The sequence below is a fragment of the Paralichthys olivaceus genome, chromosome 5 (genome assembly GCF_024713975.1).
Source record: "Paralichthys olivaceus isolate ysfri-2021 chromosome 5, ASM2471397v2, whole genome shotgun sequence".
In the NCBI taxonomy this organism is placed as follows: Eukaryota; Metazoa; Chordata; class Actinopteri; order Pleuronectiformes; family Paralichthyidae; genus Paralichthys; species Paralichthys olivaceus.
Window position 1 is genome coordinate 8,382,745 of NC_091097.1, and position 10,669 is coordinate 8,393,413.

The 10,669-nt window shown below is 41.5% G+C and overlaps 2 protein-coding genes and 1 long non-coding RNA gene across 6 annotated transcripts in view; 1 reads left to right on the plus strand and 2 right to left on the minus strand.

Annotated features, from left to right (window-relative positions):
* Positions 1 to 1,613, minus strand: part of znf385c (zinc finger protein 385C) — a 151,704-nt gene extending 150,091 nt beyond the window's left edge. For 2 of the 3 annotated variants that reach the window (XM_020094291.2, XM_020094287.2), the window contains exon 1: positions 1,417 to 1,611. The gene's annotated coding sequence lies outside the window, so the exon portion shown is untranslated. Of the gene's footprint in view, positions 1 to 1,416 lie in introns of all 3 variants that reach the window. The other variant, XM_020094292.2, reaches the window with a different exon arrangement.
* On the plus strand, positions 464 to 5,046 carry LOC138407634 (uncharacterized). Its single transcript, XR_011240965.1, has 2 exons — positions 464 to 1,284; positions 3,660 to 5,046. It is a non-coding gene; the product is annotated as an uncharacterized lncRNA (long non-coding RNA).
* Positions 3,904 to 10,231, minus strand: dhx58 (DEXH (Asp-Glu-X-His) box polypeptide 58). Of its 2 annotated transcripts, XM_069524384.1 has the most exons (13): positions 10,071 to 10,231; positions 9,341 to 9,436; positions 8,918 to 9,108; positions 8,610 to 8,814; positions 8,339 to 8,529; positions 7,742 to 7,855; positions 7,512 to 7,647; positions 7,241 to 7,426; positions 6,279 to 6,529; positions 5,855 to 6,166; positions 5,582 to 5,772; positions 5,380 to 5,479; positions 3,904 to 5,279 (listed from the first exon to the last, which is right to left on the minus strand). In XM_069524384.1, the coding sequence occupies exons 3-13, from the start codon at positions 9,092 to 9,094 to the stop codon at positions 5,094 to 5,096; spliced, it is 2,049 nt and encodes a 682-aa protein (XP_069380485.1). In that variant the 5' UTR covers positions 9,095 to 9,108; positions 9,341 to 9,436; positions 10,071 to 10,231; the 3' UTR covers positions 3,904 to 5,093. The 2 variants fall into 2 exon arrangements, with proteins under 2 accessions (XP_069380485.1, XP_019949839.1); XM_020094280.2 differs by lacking the exon at positions 10,071 to 10,231 and having other exon boundaries at positions 9,341 to 9,454.
* Between the last annotated feature and the right edge of the window lie 438 nt (positions 10,232 to 10,669).

Genomic DNA, 10,669 nt, shown 5'->3' on the forward strand with positions numbered 1-10,669 from the left:
ACAAGCAGACCGGTCCCAGAGGAAATGGTCCGTCCTGGTGACCGGCTCACTGTACTCTACAAGTTATTTGTGTCTGTCATTGTCTCTGTCTGTGTCCTGTGTGAGTCCTGCAGAGAGAATGTGTGAAGACGACACAAGCAGAAAACAAGCATGTGTTGACAGCGTGCATGTGTTGACAGCGTGAATGTATTGCGGTGTGTCAGACCGCCTGACACTGACACTGACAGGTGTGGCGTCTGTCTGCAGCCAGGGTAGTCCGTGCTTACATTGTCTAACTTTGATTTAATGCAGATAATTCAAACAGTATTTCCTTTAAATTAAGTCAAGATATGTTTTATTTATGTTTCATTTCAATACAAACAGTGAATTGCTGTAATGAGTCCCCACTTGGGATCCGTTTAAATGGGGTTTCAAGTGATCTCAACAAGTTCAGTCTGGTTTATTTATATCTGTAAAACTAATGACTTTCCCAAGAGCCACATCTGTACTTTGTGTTTAGTGCTAACAGTGCAAAGTGGGACTCCAAGGGCCCCAATCATATATAGACACGTCTCCCTACCTCCTCTCACTGAAGGAAAATGAAGCCAAAATATTCTGCCATCTTAAGCTGATGATCATTTGGAGCCACTGCACAGTAGTAATGGTGGAGTGGAGTCAATACACAGGCTGTTTATTAATAGCATCAACTAACTAAATAAAACTAAACTCTCCAAGAAATAAACTCTTGAATGTACATCAGTGTGATAAAAGTAAATTTCAATGATGGAAACCATATTTGGTCAAATGAATAAATAAATGTAGCAAAAAGTGCTTAGCTTTGATTATACTTTAACTAGACACCAGGGGGCAATCAAGATGTTTTGGCTTCAGTTTAGAGCAGCTGTTGCTTACTCCATCTCAAACCTAGTGTGTCAGCATCTTTTGATCAACTAAATAAAATATCCTAAAACATCAATATCTAAATTAAGCTGAGTTGAACACGTCACTACCCAGGGGCCCTATTAACAGCTTCGTCCACCTCCCTCCCTTCATTCATTCAGCAACAAACCCAACAGGACTGTGACTGGAACGTCAGGCAGATGAGCGTCAAACAATGCGGGCAGCTCGATGCTGTCCAGTCCGACATGACACCTCAGTTTGTGTTGACAGCTGAGAGCACAACCTGTCATCAGTACGACCCTGAGAGTCCACCTGCTCCACCAGCGCGCACTGAAGCCACCCAACACAACGAGGTCTGTGCTGCTCTCCGCACACAACTCTGTGTGTGTGTGTGTGTTTGAAGAGGTATGTGTTAATTTAACAGCACCAACAAGCTGTTTAACGTTACGAGTGCGCCCATGGGTACAGCTATAAAAGTAAAATATGTGTAGGTAACAAATGGAGCTGCCACTTCGCAGGTAATTTGGAAACACTTACTGCGCTCAGCCACGTGCCAACAATGGCGGTGCCACGCTGCGCCGCGTCCTGTGTTCAATCTTCTTTACTGGCTCCGTGTGTTTTGTGTGGAGCTGCTGAAACATCCGCAGAACATAAAAAAACAAAACAGCAACTTTCTCTGGACTTCTCTGTAAAAGAGAAGCAGGTACTCTACAGACAGCCACAGTCAAACAGACAGAGCTCACCTGGCATCCGTTACGCACAGCTAATTGGGTTAATGAACTGGGGGGGTGTCCATGTTTGGAGTTTTTCCTGCCGATGACAAAATACCCGGAAGTAAAGCAGTGAGGAAAATGTTTAATTTCAATGGTAAAAGTGATTGTTTTTAGTTATTATTACTCTGCCGATCATTTTCTATATATTAAAATAAAAATAAAGTAGTAAACAACTTGTAAAAGCCTCAGGTGACATATACAAAAGTAGCCATATACACTATATATATATATACACACACACACTAGTATGGATATTAGAGGTTTGTTTGTTTGTAAGCAAGAATACACAACAATATAAACCTGATGGAAAGATGTTGTGTGGGTCTGGGAAGAATGCATTGAATTTTTGGGGAAAGATGCAAAAAACTATAAGATAGGAAACATTTTCACCTTTTTTTCAAGGAATAATTCATGGATCTTTGTTGTCAATTGTGCATCATGTTCAGGACATAGACAACAACATTTGAGTTACACAATATAAAAGCACACAAGCAGATGTAAGTATGCAGTCAAAAAGGCACAGGGTGAACTGCAGTATATGATTGTAGTGCAAACTAGAATAGTGTAAAATAGATAAAGCAGTGTATGATATATGAACAGATACTGTATCTATGAGTGTGTGAAATTTGTTGCAGCTTAATTGAATCTAAGCTAAATGACTGTTTGGCCTTTGCAGAGATATGCGCTCTGCTGAGTGCCATTCTAGTGTTTGAAAAATGATTAAAATTGTTAAAAGATTATAAAATAAATGTTTCTATTGATCAGCTAAATGTTAAATTGACAATTCATTCCAGTTCCTTATTTAAAAAATCTCTAACATTTGCAAATAAGCTCCATCTTGCATTTTAAATTGAATTTTACATATTAATTGGATAAATGCATATGTTATTATTGCAAATCACTTTTTTTTTTAAAATATGTAATATATTGGGAATTTCAGACCCTGGTTAACATCGGTCGCTCAGCTAAAATGCAACTCTCCTCATTTAACCAAGGTAATAGTCATGCTCATGCATTAGATAGATTTACAGTAGGCAGACATGTCCTGGATACAAATGAGGAGGACCCTGTTGTTGAGTGGCATCATCAAAATCCACACGCACTCACACCACGTTATCATCCTTGGCTCACCTACTCCAAGCTGCTTTAATTTCAGGAGAGAGCTAATTGCAATTAAGATGCATGGGGTGTTGAGCTGGAAAGCAAAAGGAAGCAATCAGCGTTGATTATAGAGCCTGAGCCTGATCAGAGTAAATCACACAGTGTACGTCTCCTCTCGCTTGAGTCTGAGTGAGCCATGACACCGGAACAGAGCCTGTTTTTAGTGTGATTACGTACATGGCGGCACCACTGACTCCAGCTCTCTGCCAGATCTGAAGGGATTACGACACATGTGACACTGTGAGGCTGACCTATTCGTGTCTGGCTCGCAGATGCACGTGAAGATGTTTTGCGGCACAAAAATGAACCTACCCCAATACAGCTGCCAGTCTGAAATGAATGATTTCCTCTCCGGTCGTTTTTACAGTTTCCTAATCTGGGGTTTGTTTTGGAAACTGCTCATTACAGCTGAGACTTCTCGCTGCTGCATGTTAAGATTGATTTGTGTGTGTAAACAAAGCAGCGGCAAAATGAAACTGTAAATGATTAGCTGTCTGAATGTGTCCTTTGGGGATTGCTAAAATCAAGCTGTGTGGGTTCTGGGAAGGGAAAAAAAGTGGAGGTTGTGTATCTTTGAAGGCAGCGTGTTAAACGATCATTTGCAAGTCTAATAAATCTGTTCCTCTGTGCAGACTGTTCAGATGGTGTATTGATCCAGAGATGCATGAGCAGCGTACACAGCGTACTCATTTCAAAACACCTTCAAAGAAAAGCTCTCGCAGGCATTGAGGTTTCTAGGATTTCCTTTGCTGGATGCAACACTTATAAAGAAACACCTACACTGTTCATATCAGAACTCAAAGCATCAAAGTTATGCACTGAAATAATGAATTTCCTCTTTTCCAGGTGTTGCATACACACATTTTGGAGGCAGTCTTGCAACAGCGGCCCAGAGGACACTCCACTGAAGCAGTTTGGAAATGGAGTGCCCTACTCAGGTGTTAATCAGCAAAGTCTAAAACAGAGAATTGCGCACTCATATTCGTCACAACACATCTCAGGTCCCACACTCTCTCTCCTGTGGAATCAGAGTCTCTGCACGTCATCAGCTCATTGCTTTCAGTTTAAGAATCAACAGGTAAAATGTATATTCCGGTTTTACTCACACAATTTATTGGAGGTTACAAAAGTAGATGACAAAAGTGTGTGAATTTGTTTGGGCATTTGGCTAACCAACAGTGACACCTAGTGGTTTAAAGAGGCAAATTAATTTAAAATCTGTTAAGCACTTCAAGAGGAAAACATGGAAATAAGGAAATAAACTAATACTACAGTCTGTATTTCAATTTTGTTAAAATATTGTTATATTGTTAAAAATAACCTCAAATGAAAACATTAGAATAATTACATGTGTTATGTGAGATCATTCATATGGATATATTATCATATTACCAGTGGTGGAGGAAGTGCTCAAACATCTGATTGAAGTACAAATAAATAAACAAAAATGTACTCAAGTAAAAGTACGACATAAACGTTTCGAGTAAAAGTAATTCAGTTCCCTAATACAAAGGTCTACGACATCATTATTGTTGAGTCTCAGTGACTGCCTCGGAATCCATTTCAGGTTTTCTTTTCTTCACCAGTGATGCAGGATTGGATAATTATTCCCCCTCTAGCTATTGATTACTTTTAGAAAATATTTTTAAAAAAACAGTGTAACATGATACGCAAAGTACTGTAGTTGAGTAGACATATTTGATATATGTAGATGAGTAAAGGTGTAGTATACCCAAAGATAAATCAACTAAAGTAAATCAAAGGTAAAGTGCAGATACATGAAAAAATTACTTGAGTACAGAAAAAAGTAAATGTACTTTGTTTCATCCCACTGCTGCATATTTCACACACATTACTGCATAAAAAATTATTTCCAATAAAAAGCATTTAAAAGAAGCACATTCAACTCGTCATGTCAAGTGTTGCGCTTTTGTTTCTGCGCTTGAGATGAAGCACGGAAAATACACACAGAACCATGCAAAGCCACCAAGGACCGTGGGCATAAACAAAGCTGTCATGCTAATTTCAAGCATGATCGATGTGTAATGGGCTTTAGCACACTGCTGCTGCCTCATTGGCCCTGCAGCATAAATAAGTACAAGCACGTGTGGAGTGCATTTTACAGTAGCTTGTGTTCCTGTATAAAGCATCTCAAACTGCACAGTGGTGGTTTCTCTAAATGATCTCTGACTCGCAAACACAGACAGACTGGAATAAAAATAAAGATAAAAAGGGACGTACAGTAAGAAATGAAACACACAGAGCTCTGTTGTTGGATCCTCAGTCTAAGAGGTCAGGGAAGTTATCTTGGCAGTATTCTTCAAAGCTGAAGTTGTCCACAGTGAAAGGGACATCCTTCCACTTCTTCACAGTCATCCTGCCGTCAGGTGTCTGCAGGAACAAATGCTTAATGGCTAGATTGGGCAGCAAGGCGATCTCCTTGTACTTCATCTCAAATCCCCATTCCTGTGAATTTACATAAGAATAACACTCAGACCCCGCCATGCAAGCAGGAAAGTTTCGGTCTGGGTCTCGAATCAAATATTCGGCATAAAGTCCAACGTACCTTGTTGCAGTTGCCGTTATTGCAGCTGATAATCCGCCCAGGCTCCCAGTCGTCAAACATCTTTGGTAAAATCACCTGCCCTCCCACTTTGTAGTGTTTCCTGAGAACAGAGACAAGATTAGAGCAGTGAAGATGTAGTGTAAAGACTTGGGCATGAATGTGCATTCAGATTAACTCTTACACCCAAAGGAATTCAACTCACTCAAAGGCAGGATTGACATTGACATGGTGCACATTGTCGATGAGTTTAATGTCGCTGCCGGAGGCCACAGACTTGAAACAGTTTCGACACAGGAGCTGGATACTAGAAGCGGTGTAGCGACTCCTCTTCTGCATTTTGCAGCTCTCTTCAATTCTACTTTTAATGACTGCTTGTGTCTGTAATTCAGTTATCTGGAACCAAAGAAAAATAAAAGGTAAGAAAACTGAGAACTGGGAGCACAGAATAAGAATGAACGGAGTGCTGCAGCCTCACCTTTCTTTGAAACTCTCTGATGCTCATATCTTGGACCTGAGCGATGGCTTTCGCTGTCAGCTCCTCCAGATATTCGTTGGTGATCTCTCTGCGCTCCTCTCGACCCCCTTTCAAGGCGACCACTGAATACTGGCTGTCTTGTGCTCTGGCGCGTCCGCTGGCCTGCTGCTGGGCGATCTCATTTGTAAGCAGGCCGTAGCGCACCACCAGGTTGCATTCAGGAATGTCAAGGCCCTCCTCAGCCACGCTGGTGGAGATTAGCAGGTTGAGAGTGCCCTGGCGGAAACGGCAGATCGTGTCAGCCTGCTCGTGCTGCAAGGGAAGTGTAAGAAAAGCATGTTAGATCACACAAAACACAAACACATATCCACAGAGACGTTGCACATAAATTGGGATGATTTATACTCATAATACATCAGCACACCTGTGTCATGTAAGTGATGCCGTTGCCAGCCCCAGTCAGGATGGCTGACTTGACGCCAGCTTCCTGTAGGGCTCTGTTGTTGAGGACCCATTCATTCAGGCAGTGGATGCTTTTACGTGTTTTGCTGAAGAGGATTCCCTTGGACTGCAAACCCGAACTGAACTGTTTCAGCAGAACGCTCTCAAGTTTGGCCATCTTTGGGTTCTCATAGCGAGAATCTCTTGCAACTTTCATCAAATCCGCCTGATTATCTGCGTAACAAAAACAGTGGTTTTCAAACGCCATTTTCAGTGACCTGCAAATTAAAGGTTCAGTATGTATAATTTAGTGACATCTAGTGGTGAAGTTGCATGTTCCATCTGAACACCCCTCACCTCACCCTCCCCTTCCAAACATGAAAGAGAACCTGTGGTAGCCTTCAGTTGTCATAAAAACTAAAAAGGTGTTCAGTTTGTCCGCTTTGGACGACTGTAAAAAAATAGGGCAGCCTCCGTAGAGAGGACCTCCTCCAGATGTTTAAATATATAGGGGACATTCTAGGGTAAAAAAAACAATTTAGAGGAAACACACTAGTGAAAACATCACTGGGATTTTTTATATATTCAGTTTCGACAGATCCCTTTCAACTAAATCTTACACACTGGACCTTTAAGTCAGGAGACTTAACCTGTAGTTTGACACATGTACAATGCAGCGGGAGGTTCTCTCTGAGATATGTTTCTTTTTTTTTTTCATTATTGTGTCTGTCGTGTCTTAGAAGCATTATCACATGGGATTCTTCTGACTTCCTGACTTTAATCCGGAGGCTCTCACTTGGACATTTGCGTTCACACAAACATCTCCTCTGGAGAAAATGCAGAGAATTGCCAGAGTTCGGTCCATGTCTGAAAGCAGCTTTGGTTTGCCAACATGTGTGTGAGATACAACATAAATTCAAATAAAGAAAATTTCTGTATTCCCACCTTGGAAAATTCCCACCAGGAAGAAGTCTGTTTTGTCAATGGCTCTGGTGGACTTAGAGATGTAGAACTCCTCCAGGTTGCGGTAAGCATCCATCATAAGCAAGGTGTCGTTGATGAGCAGGGCATCGTTGTACTGTCTGAGGTGGAGAGCACATTGTGCAAGCCGTCTGTTGTCCTCTCTTATCCCTAATCCATTCAAATGCACAGATAAGGTATGGGTGACATAGACATTAAAACAGGATTAAATTACAGGACGAAAAACAAAACATACCTCGCTGCTCTAAAATCACCACATCTGCCTCATACTCCTGCGTGCCACACTCTCTCAGTCTGAAGTCTGAAGTTGGTAAGTTCATGTAGTCTTGGATCATCTGCATCATCCGCTTCAGATGATTCCCAAACGGATCCTAAAAGAACAAAATATCATTCAAATTGTTTAAATATGATAGAATCTGGATGGGGCGGTTCCCAAAAGACATTGAACCTAATGTTTTTCTTTACCTCAGGCCTGGTCTCGACAATGTCAAATGTCTTGATGGGTCTAGGCACCTTCTTCTTCAACTCAGGGGCATAGAGCCTGGTTGAAACTATGGATGAGTCCAGGTTGGCACAAATCTGAGATGGAGAGAGGAAGATTGTCAGTATTTGTGACTAATTCATATTTTCAAGAGCTTTTATATTGTGTATGACAAATATTATCCTTGACCAAAACACAGATGGTTGACCAGATTAAATATGACGTTTTGTGTTTTGTGCTGGGAGTTTCCATCCTGTCCAATGGGATAAGACATTGAGACAGTCTCCATCCTCATGAAGATAAAAAATCCTGGCATGACTTCTAGTGATCCGGACTTGATCTTCACCATGTGGTGTAATATTTGGATGTTCTGTACTTAAAGCTTTTTGGTTTGACTGTTGGACCAAAATCACAGAAGGGCAACTGGGGCACATGAAGTAAATCGTTTTTATTTACCACTGGGAATACTATTTAGACATTCAGCCATCTTTGATCAAAAACAGTGCAGAAGATTTTCCTTCCTTAAACAAGAAGAAGAGAGATGTGGAACATCACACAGACAGCTCATGAGAGACCCTGACCTGCAGGACGTGCTCCACAGCCTTCTCCAGGATCCTAGCGCCCCCCGTCCCCGGCGATGCAGTGAGACCCAGGATCTGCGGCAACCGGCGCTCTCCTTTCAACTTTTTCTCCACGTAGCACTTCATGATCTGGTTGTAGACCCCCCCCTTGTGGGTGTGGTGACACTCATCAAATATAAGTAGAGTGATATCTGTGAGTAACCACAAAGACTCAGTTGACCATGCTCATTACGAAATCACAATCAAGGCTGTTAAACTAGCTTTCACTGACCCGAGAGCTCAACGTGTTTGGTTTCCTCACTGTTGGTCAGAGCGTTGTATAAGATCTGCGCTGTGCAGATGACCACGTCCGAGTCCTGCACCACTTTTCCGAAGAGGTCCTTCAACTCGCTCTCTCCACTCACTGGCACCAGGGTGTAGTTGGAGCCCAGATGAGGCTTGAACTCTTTGGTGTAATGTTGGTCTACAAGGTGAACCTGCAGCACACAATACATAAAACCTACTGAATTTGTTCTGCCTCTAGCCACACTGGTGGATAAATACTGTGTTCATCTTGTCCGTTTGGTGTATTCTGGGTACCTTGTTGACCAGGACCACCACCTTGGCATGCTGTGTGGTTTCCAGGTGTCTCTTGGCCACATACACAGCAGCTCGGGTCTTTCCACCTCCGGTCGGCAACCAGATAATCACATTCTCTCCCTTAATAGCCCTTTCAACCACTTCCTGTTGGTATGAATACAGTCCCAACTCTGCCATCCTGCACTTTAGTCCTGTTTGACAACACATCAGAATCATACAATCATCCCCAAGATACTGCAGGGAAGTAAAGTACACTGGATTATACATTGACAGTGTTTGGATCAATGACACCGCAGTCTGACTACATCTGAGTAAAGTTGCTGCAAGAAAACATTCTGTGGGAGATATATGCTGGATAAATGAGCCACTCTATAACGTATCTGTCATCTGCTAGGAAAGAAGCTGGACTATTTATTTACTCACCAGTCAGCTGAGAAGAGGTGTGTGGTGTTCCCAGCTTTTCCTGGTCCACTACACATTGTTTAGATGGTGGGGCTTTTTATATTGTGTTGTCATCAGCTGTGTGAGGACGCAGGAAACGAAAGTAAAACCCTCTTGAATCTGACGATTGGGCCCCACTGAGGGAGGCTCTAGAGGGCCAACAGAGTCACCATTGTGCAGTGACACAGAAAAGTTTAACTACGCTGTCCTATAACATTTATTTTATAATCATTTTTTAATAAAGCCATATCCACACCTATTGTTTATATATTCATCTATGGTGTTTACTCTATTAGCAGCTTATAGCCTACAGGTTCTGTTGTTGATGATGATATGCATGCACCCTCACAGGGCCCTATCTGTTCCTCATCACGTCAGGAAAGCAAAACCTACAGCCCATTGGTGTTGGTGTTGCATGAAATACACCTGGCTGTTTTAAGTTTTAGTTTTGTTTTTTGCAATTTTTCATTTCAGCTGCAAGTCATTGTTTTGCAGGAACTGAAAGTAGACTTAAGCCATACTGACAATGCACAAGGATAAATATTAAAGAAAATAGCAAGTATTATAGCTTGAAGGAAAAACAGCAGGAGCACTTTAAAGTGGCAACCAGATAAACAGGGTTATCCAATCAAAGATGATTTCCTCATCATTAAACCTCAATAAAAATTATCAGCTTCTATAATAACAAACCCCAAAATATTCATATGCTTACATAATCAGGAAAAATACATCTTTAGATCACGATACATTCAGGGTAAAAAGCTGGCAAGGAGAATCACAGGATAAAACCTTCCAGCTCTCCCTCCATCTGCAGAATGGCGTTCTACTGAGTGAGGCTTTGGAGAACAACAGAACAGGCTCTGCTGTGTAGTAACAGATCAAGCCTGAACTTCTCTGACAGCAAGTCTGTCGCTAACCCTGTACAATCTGCACATGGATGATTTTATAATCGCAATAGGTGGCTTACATATACGTTTTTTTATAAGCCAAAGAGAGGCATCTGCAAACCAAATCAGGTTTTGCATACTGTGAAACTGTAACTGAGCCCTGTCTTTGGATTTCTATTTCTCAGGAAAGTGAAACCTACAGCCTGGCTCCTATTTGGCCATGAATGCACTTTCTAACTATAAAATGTATCCCTGATAATATTAGTTACAGATTTATGACACAGGCCTTTTTTGTTCAGGGAACACACCAGCTTATCATGCTTTTCTTCACCAATGTTGGAAACACATAACAACCACATAAATGTAGCATATATAGTGAATATAAATCCTGATATATAAATCCAGTGTTACAGTCTGGACTGAG